General features: G+C 49.3%; 1 protein-coding gene across 3 annotated transcripts in view; it reads left to right on the top strand.

Moving 5' to 3' along the window:
• Window positions 1-26,110, top strand: part of Sema5b (semaphorin 5B) — a 112,920-nt gene extending 86,810 nt beyond the window's left edge. For 2 of the 3 annotated variants that reach the window (XM_074073289.1, XM_020183408.2), the window contains 18 exons: window positions 7,669-7,731; window positions 8,036-8,134; window positions 8,586-8,799; window positions 9,481-9,766; window positions 12,312-12,447; window positions 13,557-13,764; window positions 13,872-14,079; window positions 20,276-20,393; window positions 20,545-20,726; window positions 21,776-21,919; window positions 22,125-22,272; window positions 22,356-22,581; window positions 22,708-22,926; window positions 23,336-23,506; window positions 23,607-23,756; window positions 24,105-24,149; window positions 24,604-24,809; window positions 25,040-26,110. In XM_074073289.1, the coding sequence (XP_073929390.1) occupies window positions 7,669-7,731; window positions 8,036-8,134; window positions 8,586-8,799; window positions 9,481-9,766; window positions 12,312-12,447; window positions 13,557-13,764; window positions 13,872-14,079; window positions 20,276-20,393; window positions 20,545-20,726; window positions 21,776-21,919; window positions 22,125-22,272; window positions 22,356-22,581; window positions 22,708-22,926; window positions 23,336-23,506; window positions 23,607-23,756; window positions 24,105-24,149; window positions 24,604-24,809; window positions 25,040-25,198 (2,982 nt within the window). In that variant the 3' untranslated portion in view covers window positions 25,199-26,110. The remainder of the gene's footprint in view (window positions 1-7,668; window positions 7,732-8,035; window positions 8,135-8,585; window positions 8,800-9,480; window positions 9,767-12,311; window positions 12,448-13,556; window positions 13,765-13,871; window positions 14,080-20,275; window positions 20,394-20,544; window positions 20,727-21,775; window positions 21,920-22,124; window positions 22,273-22,355; window positions 22,582-22,707; window positions 22,927-23,335; window positions 23,507-23,606; window positions 23,757-24,104; window positions 24,150-24,603; window positions 24,810-25,039) is intronic. The other variant, XM_074073288.1, reaches the window with a different exon arrangement.
• Window positions 26,111-26,770: the final 660 nt, after the last annotated feature.

Raw genomic sequence — 26,770 nt, 5'->3', positions numbered from 1 at the left:
GGGCCCCACCATTGCCCTGTCTGGGGCTGCAGGTCCTTGCTCTAAGCTTTAGGGCCTATCTCAAGCTGTTCACCAGCAACCAGGGGCTAAAATGTCAGCACTACTGTGCTGACAGGGGAGGGGACATGTGTAGGCTTTAAGGGTCCATTATGGAGCCAACTGAGCCTCCCACATGGCTCCAGGGTATGATTTAAGCAAATTTAAAACTCAATGTTTTATTGATAGTTTAAATAATTAACATTCCTTAAAGAAAAATCTAAATGCAAACAGTTTATGCAAACCAGTATCCATTAAAGGGACTTCTAAGTACTTGACCCCTATTAAGCAATTAATGTAAACTACTATTCCTTAAGGAAAATCAAAATCCCTAGCTCCTTCCAGGATCCACAAGCACTAAAGGAAGGGAGGGCAGTTTAGAGCAGATGCACTGGGTGTGTTGGGTTGGGGTTGGGTTGGGGGATGAATAGGGGAAATCAAGTTAGCTCAGCTGTGATGGTTGTTATCAGTATCAACTGGTTTTGGGAAATTTTGAAAAGGAGGCACATAATCAACAATGTCACAGGGCTGAGAGGCCAGCATAAACTAACCTAATTCCAAAATTAGGAGGTCATGAGCAACCTTTGCCAGAGCAGTTCCAGAAGATGGTGTGGCTGGAGGCTTAATTGTAATGGATTTATGATCTCAGGGTGCCAGATGTCTTGCAAGCACAGAAATGAGGCCTGTTGTGCACATATACATGAAGACACATAATGGGTTTTTGTTGGGGCCTGGACAGACATTGGGGTGGCTTCTGAGCTCGCGTCCAGTTTATCTCTGCATTGTCTAAGCCCAGATTTTTTGGAAGTTTAAACTTTGCTGAGCAAGTTTAAACTCTGAGCATTGGTGGACTCAATGCTCAGAATATGTGTTGGTGTTCTGCCATCATCTCTATTCTGGGGGGTTGCTGAGTCCACAAAGAGACATCCAATCCAAATTTCTGGGTGTCTTGCCTGCTCTCTCCCATAGCATGGAAACCATTAAGCTACTCTGTTACTACAGATCACCACCTGGAATTTTGGGGACAGTCCTAGTTTAAAGCACTCTGCATGGCAGATTGGTAGTAAATGTCTTTCTCCACTCCTTCCCAGAAAACCACCAAAGGAACAGTGTGAAATTTTAATAAGTTAACATCCACAGCGACAGAGAGAATGAAACAGGAGATGTCATTGGAGAAGAGATTCAATGCTTTCTGGGAGATGGAAAGTAGATGGTGGGATCATCCTAACTTAGCAGAGCATAACAGCTTCCAGAGGGAGTTGTGGCAGGGAAGCAACTGAGTCTCCAGAAGAGCTCAGAAATTGGGGTGTGGGATATTTTGTGAATTTGAGGATCAAGTACAAGGCTGATTATTGAAATTCTGTAAATGAAGAGGTTGGAGCCCAGGTCCACTCCATTCCTTTCATCCAACAAAGGAGGCTGAGTCTCTTTCACCAGATCTTAACTAGAAAGGCTCCATATTTAGGTACTGCAGAAAGGGCTAAGTTCCCTGTTTGGGTGTGGGGCTAGAACAAAGAGCTCAAGTGCAAGTTTACTTTAACCTCCCTGCCCCACTCCTAGGCTAGAGACTAGAGGAGTCTTTTCTGGAGAAACAAGTTCAAAGAACAGAGTTCTAGAGTATGACATAGAGGGTCTTCCAGTGAAAAAACACCCCTCCCAGCATCCTGAGAGAAGCCCACTACTCTATACAAGCCCTACCCATGGAGTTTCCAATGTGCTATTTAGTACTTTACTGTTAAGCAAACAAATACAATTGTTTATCATGTGAAAGTTCATCCGTACGTGAAAGTAGAAGAGTACAGAGAACCCAGGGTACTGAAACTACTTCTTCAAGCTTAAAAACATGAATAATTATCAGCTCATGGTTACTCTTATTTCTTCCAGAGCCCCCACTTCTCCGACCTGTATCATTTTGGAGAAAATCTCAGACATATCATGCCATCCATGATTTCAGTATGCAGGGCTGGGGTTGCTTAGTAGTATAAAATGTTTGCCTAGCACACGCAAGTCCCTGGATTCTTCCCCAGCACCACAAATAAAGTTAAAAAAAAAAAAGAAGGAAAGAAAGAAAAAAGATTTCAGTACGTATTTTTAAAAGATAATTCTTTTTTAAAAAGTGACCTAAAATTAATAAAAATTTCATTTCACTAAATATTGAGTTAGTACATAAGTTTTCCTATTGGCTTATAAAATTTCAAAATAGGACTAGGGCTGTAGCTCAGTGGTAGAGCTCTTGCAAGGCCCTGGGTTCCATCCCCAGCACTGCCAGGGAAGTAAGATGCTCTTTTTTTTTTTTTTTTGGTTATTTGAATCAGAATCCAAATATGTTGCAATTTGTTAATGTATCTAAGTTTTTTTTAATGCAAATTTTGATAACGGAGTTGTCAGCCTAACAATTTGGCAGTACTGGGGTTTGAACTCAGGGCCTCACACTTGTTAGGCAGGCACTCTACCACTTGAGCCACCTCACCAGCCCACATCTCTTAAACAGCATTTCCTCTCTCCTCTTAGTATGATATATTAAAGAAACCTGGCTATTTGTCCTGTAGCATTCCCTGATTTTGCTGATTGCAATCCAGATGGTACGACTTAACATGTTCCTCTGATCCCTGCATCACCCGTAAAGTGATTGCTAGACCTACATTCAGTTTGGGTTCTAGCAGGATTATTAGTTCATAGCTGTTACTATGTACTTCCCTTAGGAAGTACATAGAGTCTATTTCCTCTTTTTGATATTTGTGACCATTGGTGATCATTTCCTAAACCCAGTTATTCTTTGTTACAATATATTTGCTGAACTACTTCTACAAATACAAACTGCCCACCAACTATTTGGTTAATCAATGATAGGGTCATGTAGGAAAGGCAGACAAATGCTTGCAGCCATGGGGAAAGAGATAGATCCCTCTACCTTTCCTTAGTTATTATGTGGGCTCTTTGGCTGGATGAGGAACCAGATTAACACAAAGCTGTTTAACAAGAGAAAAACATGCAAGTCTTAATAATTTTACACGTACATGGGCATTTCCACGTGGAAAAATCAGTAGGCAAAGTCAGACTGCGGCTCTTGCTGAAGTTCCAGTTCCTCAGGTGATTACGGCTTGAAATAATCAGTGTCAGTTTCGCATATTGTGGGATGGAACATCCTAACCTCCTTCAATATTCTGCTTTTATTTACTAGCTGATTAGCTAATACCTTTTAATGGTGGTCAATTAATTTATTCTTTTATTATTATTACAGACTTATGAACTTACATTTTGTTGATGTGTTTCAATCCATTGCTGTTGTTATCTTTCATGCCTACCCCATCTTTCACCAGTGGGATGCCTCTTCAAGTTGGCTCCTGGGTCCCCTTGGCCTAACCTAGTCACCTTGGATTGCATCCTTGCTGTCTGGTGTGACAAGAAGTTGTAGGCCCACCTTGTGCATTTGCTGCCCCAGATCTGGAATCAGCCATTTCTTCAAGAAGCCCTGGTTTCTTTCAGTGGGAAGTGCTTAGTGGCTTGTTTTTAAATATGTGGGAATAGCCAAAAATCATCAGCTATTTGAGCCTTTAAGTGAAAGAGAAGATCGGCATAAACAAGCAAGTGAAGGAATGATGGAGGCTGTAAGAAACAGAGACAATGCAAGAGATATAAGGAAACATTTAAAATTTTTATTATATAACATTAAATAATATCTCCTGAGGAAAAAAAATTAGAAAATAATGCACAACAAAGGTTGACTGAGTTCTTAAAAAAGACTCATACATACTAGTGTGAAATCCAGGTCACTGTTCTTAAAAGGAGGAGCCTAAAACCTTCCTGATTCTAAAGGGGAAAATATGCCACTACAAAAGACAGGGAGCATGAATTGCATCTGACTCCTCAAGAGCAATGCTACACTCTACAAGAGAATAGAAGAAGAATGCCCATAAAATTCTGAGCGAAAATTATTTTCAACCTATAATTCTGTATCAAAACAGTCAATCAAGTACAAAGACAGAACAAATCAGTCAAGCAAGAATTTAAAAAAAAATTAATCCACCTTGCTTCTTTTCTTAGGAAGATGCTGATACCAAAATAAGGAAGTAAATCAAGTAATGAGGGAAGCATGGGATTTAGAAAGAAGAGAAAAGGTAAAGCAGTTAGTAGCTGACAGAAGGCCTCAAGAGCAACTGGTGCAAGAAGGCGGAGATTGGGGGATAAGGACACAGATGAGAACTAATAGATGATCTGAATCGTTTGTGCATGCGGTTAGAAAATGATATTGAAGGGATGTGTAGGACCGTCAGGACATAAGAGAAACATCAGCCGTTGGCACATGCAAAGCATGCAAATAAGAAAATCAAGACAATTATTTAGTCCAAGAAAACAAAAAGTTGTTCAAGAGGGGATACTACCAGGTTATGTGCATTTTATTAATTCTTGGGTGCCCATTTTCACATTTTAATGAGTCTGGAATTGGATGAGCCTTGCAGTTGAAAGCATTGTTCAGACACTATTGACTAGACTTTGGTCTGGATGTAGTTTTCATGGTCTGGAAGATATGACTTTGGTCATTATTCCTGTTGACATGTCAGTCAGTTTGTGGCATCATATGAGGAAAGAATAAGAGTCCTGGTTTGTCAGAAAACCTTCTGTGGGTTTTCAAGAAAGTGCCAATGTCCAAACTTGCAGAATGGGATCAGTGGTTTGGAAGGGGATCAGTGGTTTAGAGACCAGAGTGGACCACTCTTGAAGAATTTCTGCCTTGGTGACCCTTGAGTAGTTGACAGAACGATAGTGTGAACACAAAAACATGAAGGCAACAAAAACCCACAGCTCTGAATAGAAAAGCGATTCAGAAGAGATAAACAATGAATGTGAAGGTCAGCGTTACTTAATTTTGCTAACATTTTTTATGTATAAGACCCATATGTGACAAAAATATATTCAAATAAGGGTACTTCCAATGCACATTAAAAAATTTAGATAACAAGAGCGTTTGACTGGCAGCACCTTTTTTTTCTTAGTAGTTCCCATTACAAATCGATGGTGGCTTACATCCAGTGAGATCTGGGATGCTAGCTGGTAGCTGTGAACACTTATTGCATATTTAAAATAAAATATAAATTGATTTTTGTTAAAATATGAACTGATTACAATGGGAGGATGGGAAGAAGGGTGAGTAGATATGCTTTGGGGTAGGTGAACAGAGGTAAGCACCTGGGAACAAGCTTTACCTCTCTGAGACAGAAGGTGAAATCTAAGATTAGTACATACTTGAGACACTGGTTTAAAAGGAACCACAGAGGAACAGCTGAAAGAGTTGAACATGGTTGTCCTGGGGAAAAGAGATGAGAGTAAGGGAGGAGTGGGTTGCTAGGATTTTTATTAATAATATTTCATATATTTTTAAGCTGTGCCTTATTACCTTGATTAAAATAATTTTCAAATAAAATGACTCCTAAAAGCCCATTCTGTGTTGTTATCATTATAAATACACATGCTGTTTTTGGGCCATGTGGTATAGCTCGTGGCTCAGGGAATCTGTTCACTGTGACAGGCTGTAGTCTGTAGCAGAGAGAGCTCCTCAGCTCCAGGTTTGTCAGTGCTCTGGGTTTCCTTCCTAGGTTTGTTCTTTACTAGCTGAGTGACCATGGGCAAATTGTTCGACCTCTCTGGGCTTTAGTGTCCTCACCTTTAAACTGAGCAGAAGGATATGTGTTTCAATGGCTGTTGTAAGGAGCAAAGAGAACCTGTGTGGCATCCCTGGCAGTGTGCCTGTTCCATTGTTGGGCTCAGATGAGCTCAGATGACTTTTTTCACTTTCATTGTGCACACCTGTCCCCACCTCCCCACAATGGAACTCCCACCTGCTATAGGAACAGGCTGCTGCTGTTCATTGTGCCCTGTGCTCAGGGATCCCAAGTCCCCTTAGAGTCCTGCAGTAGCTGCCCACTGTCTGGAATTTTTTTTGTGGGGGGAGCAGGGCAGGGTTAGGGGGGAAGACTGGATGGAACAAAACACAGTGTATGTAGGTCATTGCTCTTTGCTGCCCTTAGAGGCCCCAAGGATTCTTACATAGATCCTTTTCACTCTTAGGAGACAGTCAGAGCTGATGGGTCCTGAATATGGCAGTGCTCAGTTGTTTCTGTCCTGATAAACCCTGAGGCTCTGGCCAGAGACCATGGTCATCTGCCTTTCTCTAAGGTCCAGGAGAAGCAGGGCCTGAGCTCCTGGCTGGCAGGAGGGATGATCCCAGTCTGCTCAGAGGAGGCTGGACCAAAGCCTTCACAAAGCTCCTGAATCCAGGAGGGAGTCTGCGGCGATCAGACTCCCTCTGGCCTGTGCAGGCAGCTTTGCAGAAATTCAAAGCGGGTGGGCTTTTGTCCATGTGGATGGGAGAGCTGCTTGCTAGGACTCCCAGAAGGTAGGCAGTTCCTATTTATGCAAGTGACCCAGACATACAGGAAGAGTCACAGCAGGGCTGTCTACATTGCCTGGCTAAGAGGGGTCACTCCTCTTTTAGAGCTGCTTGGGAGGTGGGGAGAAAGTAAATGAAGAGGGGGGGAGGGGCTGGGCACAGGAAAGCTGCTTCCCAAACACCTTACACCATGACAGAGTGTGAGTGATGCCACAAGGGAATCCAGAAGGGAAGCAGATCTGGTGTGGGGCAGTGGGGGAAGTCCTGGAGATAGGTAGATGAAAAGGAAAACCACACACAGTCCTTGGTGTCAGAGGAGTGCGGGCAGCTCCTGCTCCTGCTCTCCTGTGGCCCAGTGTGACAGTCTTCTCAGTTTCCTCAGAGGTTAAAGGGGAAAAACAGCACTTTGCAGGGTTGTGGTGGGAAAATATCCCACCCCACCCCTTTCTTTTGGCAGTACTAGAGTTTGAACTCAGGGCCTTGCACTTTGCCAGGCACTTGAACCACACACCCCCAGCACTTCTTGCTTTTTTTTAGTTATTTTTCAGATAAGATCTCATGCTTTTTGCCTGGGCTGGCAATGGACTAAGATCTTCCGATCCACACCTCTCGTGTAACTGAGTTTACAGTGTACACCACCATGCCTGGCTTACTTGTAGAGAGGGAGTTTTGCTAACATTTTGCCAGAGCTGGCCTCAAATTGAGATCCTTCTGATCTCTACCTCCTTAGTAGTTAGGATTGCAGGCATATGTCACCTGCACCTGGCCTAACCTCCCAGTTTTAGAAAGGTTTGAAAACATTTAGAGAGACTCTTGCCCCAGCCTTTCACTCATTTGGGGGGACATTTGGCACCTAATGTCGGAAAATTTCGTGGCCCTTACTCAGGGCCTGGGGTGGTACTGAAGGATCTTCTTGGCCACTTGGAGCTCCTTGGCTGATTTGGGCAGGTCCTAGGGCAGCTGTGTGGGGATGATGGAGACCTCAGGAGTGGGTACTCCAGGCCTCCTGGTCCCATGCAGACAAGAGAGTGTTGGACTGAGGGAGCATCTGTTCATTAAAAGCCTCTGGTGGAGGGGGTCTAGGAGCCCTCTCAGGTCCCTTGGATGTAGTGACAGGAAGCCTTCCCCTGCAGGGTGCTCCTGCCCCTTTCCCAGCTTCCTGTCCACTCTAGATACCCACCACTTCCTGATCTGGAGGAGAGTGGCAGGGGGTGAGCTGTGTGACATCTGTGCCCCTCCCACAGGCCACAGAGTGGGCCTCCAATGAGGACACACGCCGCTCCTGCCAGAGCAAAGGGAAGACTGAGGTACGTTGCTTGGGTGGTCCCAGGGGCCCTGTTGGGACTGGCAGGAAGCTTGTAGTTGCAGGATGGAAGGACATACTGTGGGTATGAGGTCACCTGCCCCAGAGGCCTGGCTCGGATGAACTGGGTTCCACGTGCAGGTGAGGGGACGCCCACAGACATAAGCTAGATGTCAGAGCAGTGTGGATCTGGAGAAGGGTGTTGTGGAACATTCACTGGCATTCATGATGTGGTGGTGTGTGACGGGAAGACATTCAGTGCCACACCGCCAGAGCTGTGGCCTCTGTTACTTTTCTTACTGCTTCAGGAGGAGTGTCAGAATTATGTGCGGGTCCTGATCGTCACTGGCCGGAAGTTGTTCGTATGTGGCACCAATGCCTTTTCCCCAGTGTGCTCCAGCAGACAGGTGGGTGACCTGGAGGGGCAGGTAGGTGGGAGGGGACATGACGACGGGGAGGTCTCTTGCCCAGGCATATAGCCTTGGAGTGTAGCAGAGAAAACCAACACAGAAAAAGGCTGCCCAGTCAGATGTGAATTTCAGGTGAGCAACAAATTGTATCTTAGCACAACTATGTCCATGAAATATTTGGGACAAACATACTAAAACACTTTTCTTCATCTGAAATTTGAGTTCCTGAGCCTTCTTTATTAGCCAGCCTTATCTTGGAGGGCTGCCTGGTGAAGCTCCTGGAAGGACCTCACCTTCCATCATGGCTGCTCCCTCAAAGTGCGGGCAATGGTGAGGCAGCAGAGGCTGGGGAAGGCCCAGAGAGACCAGGAGGAAACAGAATTCTGGGGTGAAAAGAACAGACAGCCCCAAGGCCTTAGGGAAAAGTGTCCCTTCCCATTGTTCCCAGGTGGGGAACCTAAGCCGAACAATTGAGAAGATCAACGGTGTGGCCCGCTGCCCCTATGACCCACGTCACAACTCCACAGCTGTCATCTCCTCCCAGGGGGAGCTCTATGCAGCCACGGTCATTGACTTCTCAGGTCGGGACCCTGCTATCTATCGCAGCCTGGGCAGGGGACCACCACTCCGCACTGCCCAGTATAACTCCAAATGGCTCAATGGTAAGGAGGCCCAACCAGGGGTGGGGTTCCTCTGATTCTGACTTCCCTTAGTGCTCCTTCCTGCCTCACCTCACACCGCTTCATCAAGGAAGAGGCCTCGGCAGGGCAAGGGAGAGGCCAAGGCAGGGCAGATGTCTACTCAAAGACCATGTTGGAGATTTCATCTATGATGAAATCACAGATGTCCTGAGGACCCAGAACAGATAGAGGACAGGCTATTAGGGGATAAAGAATTAGGGATGAGTTAGAAAAAGTGGTTATGGGAAAGAAAAGTTTGGGGTGGTGGTGATATGAATTCCCTTGTGCCCTTTTGGGGTTGAATTCCTGCTTCTTCACTAACTAGCTGTGTGGCTTTGAGCTCTGTGCTGCAATATAATGGTAATCCTAGGATTTACCTTATATATTGTAGTGAAGATTAAATGTGTTAATCCACATAAAGTACTTATGATAGTGTCTGGTACTCAGTGAGTGTTTAGTAACACATATTAACAGTTATTATAGCTGCACTTTGTAATTGGAGGTGGCAACAGGGTTAGTTAGAGCCCCTGGGTCACCAAGCTGGCAGTGGTCAGGATGCCACCTAAGAATGCTGAGTTAGTCCAGTCCTCCTGACTCTGCCCTCTTTTCCTTGCTGGCCTGAACTTGTTCTTCTTCTACCCCTGCCCCTTCCTCCATCCCCAGAGCCAAACTTTGTGGCAGCCTATGACATTGGGCTGTTTGCATACTTCTTCCTGCGAGAGAATGCAGTGGAGCATGACTGTGGGCGCACAGTGTACTCTCGGGTGGCCCGTGTGTGCAAGAACGATGTGGGAGGCCGCTTCCTGCTGGAGGACACGTGGACCACGTTTATGAAAGCCCGGCTTAATTGCTCCCGCCCGGGTGAAGTCCCCTTCTACTACAATGAGCTGCAGAGTGCCTTCCACCTGCCTGAGCAGGACCTCATCTACGGGGTCTTCACCACCAACGTGTGAGTCCCTGCCCTCTGCCACCCCTTCCCTGCGATTCCAGAGCTTCCTTGGGCTGACCTTGCCACCTGCTGGGCTTGGACAGGTCACTCCCAGAGCCTCTGGCACTGAGTTGTGGGAGGATTTGGTCTGGAGTGGCAAGCACGTGGGGGTGGCTGGGCAGGGCAGACCTGGGCCAGATGTGCAGAAGGAAGAGGAGTTGGATTATGGCTCCACCAAGGTGGGGCATGATGACAGTGAAGAAGCCTGCCATGGATAAAGGGGTGGCAGTATCCCCTTTGGGAGGTTCCACAGGGATTCTCTGTGGTCCTGTTCAACCTCAGGATTCCTTGACTGTTGAACACAGCCAGCAGAGTGTCCCGGCAATCCTGCTGCCACCTCTATCTGGCTGCCCTGGAAAACACAGGCTGGGGTTTGGAGCCCCTTTTGTTTCTCTGGGTGTGAGGAAGGGTGACTTGTCAGAGATCATGAGGCCTTCCTCCCACTGCTCTTCTGGCTTCATTTTTTTTTTTTTCCGGTACTGGGGCTTGAACTCAGGACCTTCATCTGGAGCCACTTCACCAGCCCTATTTTTTGTGAAGGGTTTTTTGAGATAGGGTCTCACGTAACTATTTGCCTGGGCTGGCTTCAAACCATGATCCTCCAGATCTCTGCCTACTGAGTAGCTAGAATTACAGGCATGAGCCACCGGCTCCTGGCTTTGGCTTCAAATTTGAGGCTAACGAATCAGGGGGTTTTTGGTTGGAGAGTGATGAATGGACGTGAGTCAGAGACAAGGAAAGCCTTTGCTGTGCAGGTTGCTGTGCAGGGTGCTTTGTGAGCCAGTATGGTTGGTGTCTGCTTACCTCGAGCTCCAGGTGACATTGGATGGGGGCCAGGCTGGCTATAGGAAGGACATTCTGAGGGGATGGGAAGGGATGAGGATAAGGTTGGCCAGCAGAGAGGCCATCTGGGCTAGGGAACAGGCATACAGCACAGCTCACATAAGCCACCCGGCCAGGACTTAGTGTGTCCAGTTCTCAACACTGGAGGATGGGTGGCTGTGAGCAGAGGCCAGGAGCAGATGGACTGGCATCAAGGGAAAACAATGACGATATCTATGTGGATTGTAAATAGTTTATGGCACACCTCCTCTGTGCCAGGTACTTGTCCTGGGTACCAGTAAGAAAAAGCAGTCCTAGCCAGAGCTTACATTCTAGAGCGGGGAATAGATACTGAACGACCAATTTTAGCTGTTATCAATGCTACAAAGGAGGGAAGTGTTCAGGGAAGCCTCTAGCAGCAGGAAGGGATGGTGATCGGGAAGGATTCCTGTAGGTAGTGACATTCATGGGATGAGGAGGACATTCTAGCCCCAGGGAAAGCTTTGAGGTGAGAAGAAATGTTTCAGGAATTGAGCAGCAGAAACCAGTGTGGCAGGAGCTTGGAGGGTAAGGAGGAAAAAGACAGGAAAGGAGGCGAAAAGGGTAGAGTAGGGACAACTGTGTTCCAAGGGTCTTGTAGACTGCTCTAAGGGTTTTGAGCTTTGTCCTAAGGGTAATGAGAAGTTATTGAAGGATTTGAACCAGGAAAGTGACCAACTCAGGTATACATTTTGATATTCTTTTCTTCTTCTTCTTCTTCTTTTTTTTTTTGTGGTGCTAGCGATCAAACCCGGGGCCTTGCACATGCTTGGCAAAAACTCTGCCACTGAGTTACATTCTCAGCCCATATCTAATGCTTACAAATCAGTATTTTTGTTTATTTATTTATTTATGGTGGTACTGGAGATTGAACTCAGGACCTTGCACTTACTGGGCAAGTGCTGTACCACTTGAGCAACACCCCAGTCCTCACATGTGCATTTTAAAGTGCTCACTCTGGCTGCCTTCACAGGCTGAAGGGAGACCATCTGGAGGTTACTGTCATACTCTGGGGACAGAGGGGGCTGAGACCAAGCAGGCAGGGAGGGCAGTGAACACATTTGGGAGAGAGACCAAATACAGAGACTGGAACTGGACACATGCGTGTGGATGAGCTGTTAACATCATGAGGACCTCTGATTCTGGGACTGAAAAGGTCTTAAAACTCTTCGATTCAGGGTTGTAGACTGTAGCATAAACCAGTGGCTTGCTAACCAGCTGTTTAATAAATACATTCTAAGTCAGAATAGGCTGGAATAAAAAGTATCAGAGTATGATGTTTAGTGTGAATAAGTATTGCTTTGTAAAGTCTCGGTATAGATGTGTGAGTATTAGATCACGTTGTAATGTAAGATACATTTCGCACTAACATGTTTAAAACCATTGACTGTATTTCCACTTTGCACTGGATAAGGGAAGGGAAGGAGATGAGGACCTGGCAGAGCTCTTTGTCAGTGGGTACTTTGGGGTGGGGGGGAGTCGCAGATAAGTACAACTCATCTCCTCCTTCTGTGACACCCGAAGGGACTAGGCTCATCAACATGTGCCTCCTAAGACGGGAGGATGGGCCTGAGGTGGGGCTGGGGTTCAGAGGAGGTGGGTAGCCTCCAGGCAGGGCAGCATTCCGTCACCTCTTGCCTTTCAGAAACAGCATTGCCGCTTCTGCTGTCTGCGCCTTCAACCTCAGTGCTATTTCCCAAGCTTTCAATGGCCCATTTCGTTATCAGGAGAACCCCAGGGCTGCCTGGCTCCCCATCGCCAACCCCATTCCCAACTTCCAGGTACAGCTTCTTCTCTGCTCCCCACCTCCAGACTATCAGCCACAAGCTGATTCCCAACTGCTCAGCACAGATGAACACCAGCCTTATCCCTGCTGCTTTAGGCCTGTCTTTGGGGTCTGCAACGGGTCCTTAGGAGATAGTAACCTTAGACTGTGAGCAAGAAGGGGAGTGGGTGAGAGGTAGAGTCAGTAAGCCTTCTCTGAGCCATCTCTGAATGTGATCCCACACCTCCAGAGGGGCAGAAGGGCCCACCTCAGTTCTGTGCAGTATGGGGGACCAGAAGAGCACTACACAAGAAAGACCTGGCTGGAACTTGGGGGTTTTAGCTAGAGTTTGTTCACAGTGTGTCCACACACTAATGTCTGCAGGGACTCTGAGTGCTGGGTGTGGTCAGAACCCAGCATGGGTGTTATGACAGGTTCCCATCCTGTGATGGGAAGGGGAGAAAACAAGGTGCCAGAGGAGGCTACTGATGCTTGACCTTCATGGTCCTCCTGCCCTCCTGCCCCAGGGGAGGTGTGGAATTGGGCAACTCTGACCCAAATCTAGCCTGTCTTTGTGTGACCTTGGGAGGTCATCCAACCTCCTTTTTCTTTATCTGGAACTAGGGATAATACCATAATAGATAATACCTCATGCATATGTGTGAAGGTTGGTTTGCCTGGAGCGTAGTATGTACCCAATAAAGGGTGACTGCCTTTGGCTTAGAAGTCATAAGAACTTTGAGCTGATAGGGATACAGGAGAGGGAAAACAGGTTGGCCCTATGTGAGGAAAGGCACCTGGGAAACAGCATAAAGTCACAGGACACGGTCCATGTTCAAGTGATTTGTTTGGAGATGATAGTCCACACTCCTTTACCCTCCCTTTCTTCTTTCCCTGTCCTGGAAGGCCCCTTTCGCGATCATCTTCCCAGTCACATTTTCTCTTAGTTCCAAAGAGACATTCTTGCCCGGAAAGGGTTGGCAGCATATTGGGGCCAGAAGATGTTGGAGAATTAGCATTTGCCCGAGGCCATCTGAGTTACAGTGAGGAAGAGGGGGAGGGGAGATCGCTGGCAGCTGCAGCGGTGTGGGGGCTGCGCACATGTGACCTGCTACCCCTCCGCAGTGCGGCACCCTACCGGAGACCGGCCCCAACGAGAACCTCACCGAGCGCAGCCTGCAGGACGCACAGCGCCTGTTCTTGATGAGTGAGGCCGTGCAGCCTGTGACACCCGAACCCTGTGTCACGCAGGACAGCGTGCGCTTCTCTCACCTCGTGGTGGACCTTGTGCAAGCCAAGGACACGCTCTACCACGTGCTCTACATCGGCACAGGTAAGCCGGCCCGGCCCAACCTGGGCTGTATGTGGGGAGGCGGTTGCGGGCAGGGTGGGGCTGCAAGGTTCCAAGCTTCAAGGCCATCTTCTTGTGTGACTCTTCAGAGTCGGGCACCATCCTAAAGGCGTTGTCCACCGCGAGTCGCAGCCTCCGCGGCTGCTACCTGGAGGAGCTGCAAGTGCTGCCCCCCGCGCACCGCGAGCCCCTGCGCAGCCTGCGCATCCTGCACAGCGCGCGCGCGCTCTTCGTGGGGCTGAGCGACAGCGTGCTGCGGGTCCCGTTGGAGAGGTGCGCCTCCTACGGCAGCCAGGGGTAAGTTGCCCCCGGAAGGGAAGGGGGGAGGGGGGAGTAGTCAGGGCCACCCCTTTGTGGCATCCCTGCACAGTCTCCAGTTGCGTGGCTTTGGACAAGTCATTTAACCTCTCTGAACCATGGTTTCCTCCTCCTAAAATATCTTGCAGGGTTTTTGTGATCAGCATAAAGCACTTATCATTGCTTGGGGAAATTATGTGCTTAGCAAATTGCGTGACTATTGTTATTCCTGATGGCAGCCCCATAGTTCCAACCTGTCAACTATTTGTAGCTCACTTGATTTACTGTGCCCTTTTGGTTCAGAGAGGTCTTGGGCACTTCTTGTCCAGGTGTGGGGGGTAGATGGGAGATGAGTCAGCCCCAAGCCTTTGTCCCTCAGGAGGCAAAGAAAACTGGGTGCAGAGCCACTTCGAGGAGTTGTACTGTTTTCCCACTGCTTCTGAGATCAAGTCTGCATACCACAGCTTCAGTTTGTTACCGATTTGGCAACAATGACAGCAATATTTAACAGGGGAAACAAAGCCAAGTGGAAATATATTCCAGAGTAGCTGCCCTCAAGGTTGCTCAGGCTGTATCCCTCCTTTTCGTGACCATCAAAAGCTGGCACAGCCACAGCCATGCTGACTTCTGTGGCCTTTACAATAGAGAGAGTCCTCCTGGCTGTACCATCTGTCCTCAAGATTTGAGAGACAAATGGTATCCATGCTGCCAAGGTTTGTTTTTAGTCTTAGTGGAATGTGCTGGGACCTGGGCAGGAAGGAGGCTATATGGTCATGGTGTGGCAGCTGAGGACCAGGAGTACAGTGAGTGGGCAGGCACTCAAGCCCTGTGTCATGCTTGTGTCAGGGAAACAGCGCACATTTACAAAGCTCTGCCATGTTTGGGGTACTTTGCAGGACTATTGGTGTAACAGGAGACACAATGAATAGGCCACAATACTTACTACCTTCGAAGCTCTGGAATCTGGTTATCGAGAGAAACCTCCTCCTGTAATTGCCATGTGGAGAGAGGCAGAAGGGCCTAGTGGGAAAAACTCAGGTGGTAGAATTAGACACACCTGGGGATCCATCATGCACTAGCTGTTTGATCTTGAGCAAATTATTTAGCCTTTTTGAGCTTCAGTTCTCCTACTAGGAAAACAGGGTAATTTGGTGGAACAAATGATGTTTAACCTAGGCAGAGTTGTAATGATGGAGACTGTATTCATGAAGTGCTTAGTCTAGCAAATCATAAGTGGAAACTAGTATCTTTTATTCCTTTTTTTTAAATCTTCCCAATAGCATTTAGGAGCCGCCCAGCCTCCTGGGCGCTCTGGAATCTGTGACTTTTGAATACACACAGCACTGCTTGGCAATGAATCACCGGCTAGCTGCTGACAGCATTTTTCTCATCTCTTGTGTTCTTCTTTAACACTTGTGTTGTTATTAAACTTTTCACATATGCCTTGTTTTGCAAGAGGTTGTAAATCCTTAAAGGCAAACCCACTGGCCCAGAAGTTTTTATACTCTATCCAGCCCAAGGTACAAAGTGGCCTTCCACATAGGACTGACCCTTCAGTTGACTAATTATTTTGTCTTGAAAGGTGATCAGGAGGAAAGACCTGTAGAATGGGTGAATACATTTTTGTTTTTTCCTTTAAGACAGATCTGGCTGTAGGACCCAGGCTGGCCTTAAACTTTTGATTCTTCTGCCTCAGCCTCCTGAGTGCTGGGATTACAGGTGTATGACATGGTGTAGGGACTGGTACTGGAAAGTGGTTGAGTCCAGATGAGAAGAATTTGACTTGAAGCCTGTGGCTGTTGCTACTAACATTGTTGTGAAGCAGTGAATCTCAGGCTGCATAGTAAGGTGTTTTATAAGGATTGATCAGACAGTGGCCAGCAGGAGTATTGTCATGGGGCAGAATGGACATCCAGGATGAGCTAGTGTGGCTCCACCCAGACATGAAGTCCTGGGCTCTGCTATGGAATAGGGAAGGAAAAGTTCTGGAACATTCCCTGTCCATCCCCCTCCCCCACTATATGCACACAGGTCTGCAGAGGGGGTGGGGAGATTGTGTACTGGGCCCTGTGTACTCCTACCCTGGAACGAGGTGGCAGGAGGTCAGTTTGGAGTTTGATGCTTTTGTCCTTTTTGGTTTTTTGAGTATGGAATAGGAGCCTCTGGAGTATTAAGTGAAAACCCTGCCATAAACCTACCAGTGGATCCAAAAACTATGAAAAGCAAAGTCATATTATTACAACTTTAATAAAATGACACAAGCAAGTATGTGCAACCACCAAAGTGTGTATGTAGTCCAACTGTGGGGGCCAACTGGCAACCACAGTCTATCAGAATTTGTGCTATCATGGTACGTGTGTCACAGGGTTTGACTTTGTCCTAGGACACATGCTTATGTCCTCATTCTTTCCAAAGCTGACAGCAGGATGAGATGGGTAAACAGAGGTACTGTTGGACCCCTTCCTTTGACCAGGCATTTGTCTCCAACAACCTCCTTTTGCTCAGGCAAATCTCAGCACCACAGGGTATGACCAAGAACTGTGGAGCAGGGTGCATGTGAGGAAGAGGAGGAGAAAGAACCACTGGCTGACTCCATGAAATAGAGGATCAGCGCATGAATCACCCCTCACTCCTTCCAGTAGGCCTTTGGCCCCGCCCTTGGGAGCAGGTCCCCTTCTCCTTGCCTGCCCAAGAGCAGGGAAGGCCCACGCTCATGAGGCCCTTGTGCCTCTGCATTCTTAAGTAATGGTCATTTGTTCACAAGCCCCAGGATGCCTTTTCCACCCTGGACAGCTCCCATTGTGAGACTTTATGCAGGGAGCTGGAATCCGCCACTTACAGCATCCACCATCCATCTTTGTCCTGCCGCGAGCCCATGGAATGAACCTGTTCCCTTTTATAATGGCCGCTTAAGACAGTGCAGTAAAAAAGTGATGCATTATTGGCCTGATGGCCCCTTTTATGAAAAGAACTCTAAATTGCCTCCCCTTTCTACAGTCACGGGCACACTGTAACTCTTTGGCTTAGAGCTTTCATTTTCTTAAGAGTGCTCCCTGACCTGTCAGCTTTGAAGTGGCCTTGGTAGATCCACCTGAGCCAGGGGGCAGGGATCTTCTTTAGTTAGTCACAGCAGGAGAACACAGGCACTGATCACAGGGAATGTCAAAGGCACTTCAGGCTGCGGAGCAAGGGCAGAGGTGGGGGCAGGGTGGGTGAGCCTGGAGAATATGGTCTCTTTCTTTTCTGGGACTTAGCTGAGACTAGAGAGAGAGGCTGAGAGGGCCTGGAAAGGAGAGGCTGGGACCAACATCTACTCTGCATTTTTCTTTCTCTTACCCTATTCTCTCAGGGATTGGAAAAAATGAGGCTGTCACTTAGGTTGAGACCCTGATAAAAGGGGCTCTGGAACAGCATTTCTCGAACATAGCTATTCACTGAAGTCACCTGGAAGAGTGTTTAAAGATTCTAGCACTTGGGCCTTTTCCAGTCCAAAAGGTGGCTTTTTGTTCTGTTTGCTTAAGCATTTTTAAAGACTCAGGATTTGCAGTCTAGACTGATAATGACTGCCCTAGAATGAGTGAGGCCCTGAGGAAGAAGTAGCATGAGGCACATGGGTTCCTCCAGGATCTGATTTAGTCTTGCATAAGCCAATGCAAAGCCAATGCAAATTTTGTATCCTTAACCATCTTCTTGCTGGCAGACATTTGTTTTTGGTGGGTAGACTGTTACCTGTTATTATTATCGATTGCAAGTCATGGCTAATTCTTTTTTACCTAGTTAATTTATGTTGTTTAGAAAGTGCCACATCAGCTATTTCTCAAGTTATTCCTTCTTGGAGGCTAAGGGAAATAAACTCAGGCATGGGCCCTCCCGAGTTCTGATTGGTTGGATTTGCTAGCAGTCTCCTTGGTTCAATTGTCAGCCAGTGAGCAGAGTCTCAAAAGCACAGGTTGTGGGATGCCTTGTGAAGATGGTTTTCATTGAGCCCCATGATGTTCAGTTTGATAGATTCTGCTGATGAAACACTGTCAAATCAAACCATTGATCCCAGAGGAAAATCTAAGCACATTTATATTGTATGGTTTACACAAATTGTCCTTGAGAGAGCAAAATAGAAACAGATTCACTAGCAACAAGTGAGTGCTCCAGATTCCTTGGTGGGGTGGGCCACAGTGTGCTCACTGGGGTTCAGTGAGGACCTCACCCCCTTAAGCCTCAAGCATCACCTCACTTATGCAAGACCACAGGGCCCAGTATGGTGGCACGTACATGCAATCCTAGTTACTCTGGAGGAGGATCAAGATTCAAGGCTAGTCTGGGTAAAAGTTGGAGACTCTATCTCAAAAATAAACCTAGTATGGTGGCCTGTGCCTGTTGTCCCAGCTACTTGGGAGGTGGAGGTAGGAGGATCATGGTTTGAGGCCAGCCCAGGCAAAATTAGGGCAAGACTCTATCTATAAAAAACAAACTATAAGCAAAAGGACTAGGGACATGGCTCAAGTGGTAGAGCCATGCTTCTGACTCTGAATCTAACTCCCAGTAGAAAAAAATCATGGGTCAGTCCAGAACAGGGGACAGCACTATTTTCTTCAGCTCCTGGTGACCAGGATATGTCCTGTCCTCTTCTTTGTAAAGCTTCTCACATCACTTTTTTTTTTAAATAAAATGAAGACCTTACCTGACAGGTGACTGTCTTAAAGCATCAAGAGAAAAGAAGAATTCAATCCCAAAGGCACTCAAAACTGCACCCGCTTGGCTTTTGTGTGTATCCCTTTGGCTGTCAGCATCCTAAGCCCCTTTGGCCAATGGGAAAATGCCTCTGCAAGCTCACATAATGGTGTGGACTCATCTGCCTGTCTCCTCTAGCTTCTTTGTAGTCCAGCACCTCCTTCTCGAGGCCTCTGTGCTTTCTCACCTTTAATTTCCAAGCCCCTGCTCCACTGCTCTTTCAAAGCCTCTCCAGAAGGTCTGGTCAAAGGGGGTGGAAGCTGGGGAAAGGAGCAGAAGGGATCATATATCCCTTGGGATTGGCAGCAGACTCTCTGGGTGTCAGAGGACTCCCTCTTTCTGGCTTCAGGATTGAATAAAGATTTAAATTTCTTATTTAAAAAATGTAAAGGCTATATGATAGGAATATTTGAAAGAAGAAAAGGAAGAAAGGAACTCTGGAATATGAGAAGCAGAGGCACCTAGGACATGCATTGGTGTGTGGATCATTACCTGTTCTGGGCCACTGCAGAGAGACCAACCCTGAGGCCAGGAAAAGGGACCTAGAATATGACCTCCTCCTGGCAGCTGAGCTTATTCATCTGACACTGAAGCGCTGGACCCTGCTTTCTGTCACTGAACAGCACAGGTGTGGGGAAGCCCCACATGACCCTGCATGTACTTAGGATCCTCTCACGCCATGCTGTGTTTTGAGGGATAGACCCACATTCACTCAGGGTGTGGAGTTAGACATGACCTTCCACTGGGAGGCAGGAGTGTGAGGGGAAGGGTATGGCAGTCCCATGGTGGACCCAGCTCCACCAGGTACAATTTGTGTGATGGCAGGGAAACCTATTCTTTCTTCTTTGTACTTCTTTGTTCTTCTTTGAAAAGGCTGTGTTTTGGAGCCCAGTGATTCTCGAGTGGGCTGCCTTTAGAATTGCTCAGAGAGCTTTTAAAAACCGTCCTACCATAGAGATTCCTATTTGGTGTGGGCTCAAGTATCAGTATTTTAAAAATTTCCTCAAGTGATTCTCATGTGAGCCAGAGTGGAGAACCAGTCTAAGGTCTTCTCCGTCTCTAACCAGAGGATCTGACAGGAAGGTGCTGCCTCTTTGGATTTCTGTTACACACATCTCCTGTGGCTGCAGGTGAGGAATATGGGGTGTTCATCCTCAGGGAACACAGTCCAGTATCTTGGTTAAGTGCACGCTGTCTGCACTTAACCAAGCGGTCACCTCTCTGGGTTTCCTCCACACAATGTGGGGATAGTAATGAACCTACTTCACGGGTTGCTGCATTAAATTAACTCATGCTTGTAAAGTGCTTAAAATGATGCCTGACACACAAACAGTATGCAGTGAACTTTGTTATCATGAAGGGCAACTGGCTGGAAAGGTACCTAGAGGGGGGTGTCCAGGTTTGCTCTTGAGATGAAGCTGAGAACTGGAAGCCAGTGGGCTTGAGTCTCAGGACCTCTGTCTGGCAGGGCATGTTTAGGGGCACGAGACCCGTACTGCGGCTGGGATGGAAAGCAGCAGCGTTGCGGCACGCTCGAGGACAGCTCCAACATGAGCCTCTGGACCCAGAACATCACAGCCTGCCCTGTGAGAACCCCTTCATGACCCCCACCTCACATCCCTCTCCTCAATCCAGGCTATGACTCCCTATCAGAATTTTCCAAGTCCTCTGGGGTCTTGTGCCTCCCCTGCCCCTGCCTTGTATGACAGGGGCCCTGCCCCATATGTGGGTCTGCAGGTGCGAAACGTGACACGGGATGGGGGCTTTGGCCCATGGTCGTCGTGGCAACCATGTGAGCACTTAGATGGAGACAACTCAGGTTCTTGCCTGTGCCGGGCCCGATCCTGTGACTCCCCCCGGCCCCGCTGTGGGGGCCTTGACTGCTTGGGGCCAGCCATTCACATCGCCAACTGCTCCAGGTAGGTGAGGACAGGGCTTGCACAGTGGCTTCCTAGGACGCAGGTGGGGAGAACTGGAAAATGTGACATCCCCACTGAGGTGTTTCCACTAAGGGGTGGAAACCATTTCAGGACAGTGCTGGAGACTGGACATGTGGCTAACGTCTGAGGCAGGAAACATCCTAGGTGAGCTTCTACACTAGTAGGAGAAAAGTCTCTGCTTCATGGGGTCTCTTGATGAAAAGAGAAAGGCTGGACAGGCATGACAGTCACTTCCAAAGGCTAGCCATAATCAGCCTGGCTGACTCAAACTTGAGGGACAGCATGGGACAGTGGCAACCCTAGGTTGCACAGTCTAGAGTTGTGATCTTGGCCAGCCACCCAACTGCTCTGAGTTTCTCAGAGATGGTTACAGTACCTATCCTAGAGCTGTTGAGATGGTTAAAGGAGATAATGTGTGTAAAGAACTTAGATACTGCCTGATACCAGGGTACTCCATAAAATGGTTATAATAACAACTAACCCATAATCTTAATTACTCTTTAAATAGTTATTTCATACATTCACTAATGTAACCCTCACTGCAACCTCAAGTAGGAATGCAATCATTAGGAGAGCCCAGCTTTGATCATTTGAGTCAAAGTGGACCAGAGTGAGTAGTGTGTCTGAGTTTAGAGCAAATCATGTGCAGTGGAGAATGGTGGGGGAGCAGAGTGTGGTCTGACTGAGTGCAAGGACTGGCCAACCAAATGGGGGGAAAGAAAGGTTGCAGGCTGCGAAGGTGTCTGGGGCCTTCCCTAATGAGTGTGCCCTTTTGTGTGTAGGGGCCTGTCCTATCTCTGTGTCCTTAGCCCTGAGCAAGCCTGATAAATGGAAGAAGGCTCTCAATACATATTTGAAGCATGAATAAGCAAATGGATGAGTGCACCAGTATGCCTGAAATGGCCTGATTAGGCGCTGGTATTTTCTGTCGTAGCCCTTCCTGACGACAATACAAAATCCATCTGCCCTGATGCAGACCAGATCTAAGAAGCTAGGGCTCAGAGGGGCATCCATCTCTGTCTCTACAGGAATGGGGCGTGGACCCCGTGGTCATCGTGGGCGCTGTGCAGTACGTCCTGTGGGATCGGTTTCCAGGTCCGCCAGCGAAGTTGCAGCAACCCTGCGCCCCGCCATGGAGGCCGCATCTGCGTGGGCAAGAGTCGGGAGGAGCGGTGAGCTAGCGCGCGGCTGTGGGTGGGATCTAAGGCTGGATGCCCTGAGATCCCAGACTTGCAGGGCCTGCTGGAAAGCAGCTTGGATTCTCAGGGTGACCCAGGGGACTTTCATCCTTGCTAGTCTCCGCACTCCCTGTGACATCTTGTCAGGGGCTGCGGTACCCCTCCTTAGGGTGACTACTCTCCCTTCCCTTCTCCCCAGGTTCTGTAATGAAAACACTCCTTGCCCAGTGCCCATCTTCTGGGCCACCTGGGGCTCCTGGAGCAAGTGCAGCAGCAACTGCGGGGGCGGCGTGCAGTCGCGGCGTCGGGCCTGCGAGAACGGCAACTCCTGCCCGGGCTGCGGCGTGGTGAGGGCCGGGGCGGGGGGCGCGGGGTGCGGGCAGGGCACGCCAGGGGACTGCGGGGCTCTGAAACCACCCCCACCCCGAAGGAGTTCAAGACGTGCAACCCCGACGCCTGCCCCGAGGTGCGGCGCAACACGCCATGGACGCCGTGGCTGCCCGTGAACGTGACGCAGGGCGGGGCGCGGCAGGAGCAGCGCTTCCGCTTCACGTGCCGCGCGCCCCTGCCAGACCCTCACGGCCTGCAGTTTGGCAGGAGGAGGACAGAGACCAGAACCTGCCCGGCCGAAGGCTCGGGAGCCTGCGACACTGACGGTACAGCGTCGCACCCTCTGCGATGGGCGTGGAGGTGGGCGGGGGGCGCGTGGGAGCCCCAGGGGACGTCTGGGACGGGAACGGGGACCCGACGTCCTCATCCCTGAGGCCCGCGGTCCTCCCCAGCCCTGGTGGAGGATCTCCTGCGCAGCGGGAACACTTCCCCGCACACGCTGAGTGGAGGCTGGGCCGCCTGGGGTCCATGGTCGTCCTGCTCCCGGGACTGCGAGCTGGGCTTCCGCGTCCGGAAGAGAACGTGCACCAACCCCGAGCCCCGCAACGGAGGCCTGCCCTGCGTGGGTGATGCCGCCGAGTACCAGGACTGCAACCCGCAGGCTTGTCCAGGTAACATTGAGCAAGGAATCCCTGACCTGCGGAAACCCTCACCAAGGAAGGCAGGCCTGGCCCAGTAACCTCTTTACCCTGCCAATTCTGGGCGGGGTGTGGGGGTGGAAGGGAGGTTGCCCTAACCATGGACTCAGTGGCTCCTCTGGTGGAGTAGGGCCTTTCTTCCTCCTTCCTCACTTTTTTTCTTTCCCCTAGTGGGTTAGCCAGAGGAGGAGTTTGATTTGAGATGAAGCTGAGCGCTCTCTGCTAGTGTCTCTTCTGCTGCTGCCTGCATTTCCCCTGCCCCGTGCCCTGGGGCGGAGACACTCCCTAACAGTCGTCTGTCGGATGGGGGCGGGGCTTGGGTGGGTGGCGAAGTCACGGGTAATCCAGAGCAGCCCTGCTCACTCACGACATCCACTTGCAGTGCGTGGTGCCTGGTCCTGCTGGACCTCGTGGTCCCAGTGCTCAGCCTCCTGTGGTGGGGGCCACTATCAACGAACTCGTTCCTGCACTAGCCCCGCACCCTCCCCAGGTGAGGACATCTGTCTTGGGCTGCACACCGAGGAGGCTCTATGTGCCACACAGGCCTGCCCAGGTACTGGGTGCATCTGGCCGGGCTGGGGAGCATCATGGAGCCTCTGATCCCCAGAAGGGGTCCTAAGGCACTTAACCCCATCCCAACTCACAACCCACAGAAGGTTGGTCACCATGGTCTGAGTGGGGTGTCTGCACTGAGGATGGAGCCCAGAGCCGGAGCCGGCGCTGTGAGGAGCTTGTTCCAGGGCCGGGTGCCTGTGCTGGCAACAGTAGCCAGAGCCGGCCCTGCCCCTACAGCGAGATTCCTGGTAGGTCCTTCTGCTACCACCTCTCACTAACCACTTTTCCCCTCCTGATGCTACAGTTCCTTTCCCTTCATCCTCCCTCTCGGGAAGCTTGAGGTTGGGTAGGGGTGCAGAATGTACCTTTGGACACAACTCACATCTTTGCCTTGGACATACCCTTGGGGCACTGTGCCTAGTGAATAGGCTACCCTTTATAGAAGAGGGGTCTCTGGAGAGGCAGAGAGTGAAGACCCCAGGCCCAGTCCTGGATCTCATTGCTGACCCAGGGGTCCTTTCAGACCACACCCAACTTAGGAGGGAGCCCTCCCTCTGCACTCTGCCCTAACACCTTCTTCACTTGTTTCCCTGCAGTCATCCTGCCTGCCTCCAGCCTGGAGGAGGCCACCGACTGTGGAGGTAAAAAGAGGCACTTGTGACACTGTCCTTCTGCCCCTCTTCCACCATACTGCAAAGTCCAGACTCTTTCCTCTTCCGCTCTAGAGAGCCAAGCCTTGTGGAAGTAGGGGTGGAGGGTGGGAGTTGTCTCCACTACTTTGAGGCCATGTTAAGGGAGGTCTTGGCAGTTCCATCCAGGCCTCCCCAACTAAGACCGTCAGCAGTCTCTACCCAAGATATTCACATCCAGATCATCTGGTTGTCACCTCTGACTCAAACCATAGGTTGTCCTGTGAGAGAAGCTCTGGTGACAGGCTACTCACTTTCCCAGTTTCCTTTGGCTCTGGCTTCAAAGGCCCTTTCTTTTCTTCATATCACAGAGCCTCCTATTGCTGATTCTGTTCCCAGGTAGGCAGTCAGGAGTCCCCCTTTTTCACAGTAGCCCTTTTCTTACCACCTGCCTGTCCTTCTCCAGGGTTTAGTCTTATCCACCTCGTGGCCACGGGCGTCTCCTGCTTCCTGGGCTCTGGGCTCCTGACCTTGGCCGTGTACCTGTCTTGCCAGCACTGCCAGCGCCAGTCTCAGGAGTCCACACTTGTTCATCCTGCCACCCCCAACCACCTGCACTACAAGGGTGGGGGCACCCCTAAGAATGAGAAGTACACACCCATGGAGTTCAAGGTAGGAGCCTTCTTATAGAAGCAGAGGGCAGGGTGAAGGGTACACTAGCCCTGGCCCTAAGCTGGGCATAAGTGAGGCAGGCAGTGAGAGGAAATACAGTGGTGTGAAAGAGCTGTGTCAACAGCTGGAATGTTCCTTCAGTGGCTGACCCCTGGACTCTTGCCCACGCCTGTCCCCTTACCCATCCTTTTCCTCACTCCTTTCTCTCTTGCTCTTTCTTTGTTCCATAGACCCTGAATAAGAATAACCTGATCCCTGACGACAGAGCCAACTTCTACCCACTGCAGCAGACCAATGTGTACACGACCACCTATTATCCCAGCCCGCTGAACAAGCCCAGCTTCCGGCCCGAAGCCTCACCTGGACAGCGGTGCTTCCCTAACAGCTGATCCCACCATCCTGGGACTTGGGCTCCTTGCCTTCCCAAGGCACAGAGCAGTGCAGATGGGACAGTGGAGCCACTTCGGTTTTCTCCCTCTGTGCTAGGCCAAGAACTTGCTGCCTAGCCTGTGGGGATCCTATCGGGCTTCAGAGAGCTCTGACTGGCAATGACCATGGGGGAGAGGGCTGGCTTCAGGCTGGCATACAGCTGCGGATCCAGCTCAGCCGGGTCTCTCATGGCCTCCTTGTGACCCACCATCACGCTGACCCTCCCTTGCAATGTCAGAGCTGCAGACCTGCTGGGCACATGAGGAACTGGACGGTAGAGATGGCAGGAGGGCAGGCTCTGAGGTTTGGGCTGGAAATGACTTACAATGGCCACCACAGGCCAAGCTGACCCTTCCTGGCTGACCCCCAAGAAAGGCCTGGTCTGCATCCAGCTTATCTCTGCAAGGAACTCATTAAACGGCCCAGTGGCTCTGGACCTTTGCCCAGGGCTGGACCATTGTGGTGCTGGCCCATAATGCATAGGGGACCAATGCTGGCCCAGGGACAATCTGTATTTCACCCAGGGACATCCTTTGGTCAGAGGCAGTGAGGACTCGGAACTGGAGACTGGTCTTTGCTAAGAATGCCTTTAATGTGGCCTTAGCCTCGCCCTCAGAATGCACTAAAAGTGGCCCAGGAGGAAGGAAGGCTAAGACTATAGGAGGCAGATTCCGGCCTCTGTTCCTCTATGGAGACTATCTTCCAGTTGCTGCTCAACAGAGTCGTTGGCTAAGACCAGCTTGGGAGTCTCTGCTGGCCCCTTATCTATTCAGGAACACACACACAACATACACACCATCTGCTACAGCAACAGGAAGGATGTTGAACTGTGGCATTATTAATTAAAGATGATATCCAGTCTCCAAATGTAACTTTGTCTTTGCATGTGTGTGTGGGCCCCTCTTGGCACAGTCTAGTCCATCAGAGCAATGCTCTAGGGTAACAGATGGTGTCTCAAGCTGGAGGAAACAACCCAAGTAGAGTTTGACTTTAATGGAGGATATCTTTCCATGAGTGGGTTTATGTACATGTACACTTGTATTGCCTTAGTCTCTTTAAAAAAAAAAAAAAGAGGTTTGGGATAAATTTACAAGTGGGGACATAAGGTATACCAAAGGCAGTACAGCAGGAGAGATTTGTACCTGTTCCCTGAGCAGTTCTTCCTGGCAACAGGTCCAGGGTAAAGATGGGGAATCCAGCAGGAAGGTGATTTATGAGATATGTTTGATGCTGTTTAATAAGACCAAATTGAGAAATGAGTGAATCTGTGAGGAGGGGGAAGGCTCATGTAGTTTCTGCTGAATTAAATAAAAATAACCTAAGAGCTTTAGCTCACCAAATCAATGCTGCCATTTTGGATAAGATTGATGGACATTTTAAATTTAGAGAGCAATTTCCTGACTTAATTGGCCAGATCAAGTCTTCTAAGATTCCCAGCTGAGTCTAACTGTAGGTAGACTGTAAAGCCTATAATCTGAGTGGTACAGTGAGAGAAGGGTCTTTGGGAATGGAGGAATAAATTCTTGAAGCTT

Source organism: Castor canadensis, chromosome 5, assembly GCF_047511655.1.
Source record: "Castor canadensis chromosome 5, mCasCan1.hap1v2, whole genome shotgun sequence".
NCBI lineage: Eukaryota > Metazoa > Chordata > Mammalia > Rodentia > Castoridae > Castor > Castor canadensis.
This window is presented reverse-complemented; position numbering and strand designations above follow the sequence as displayed.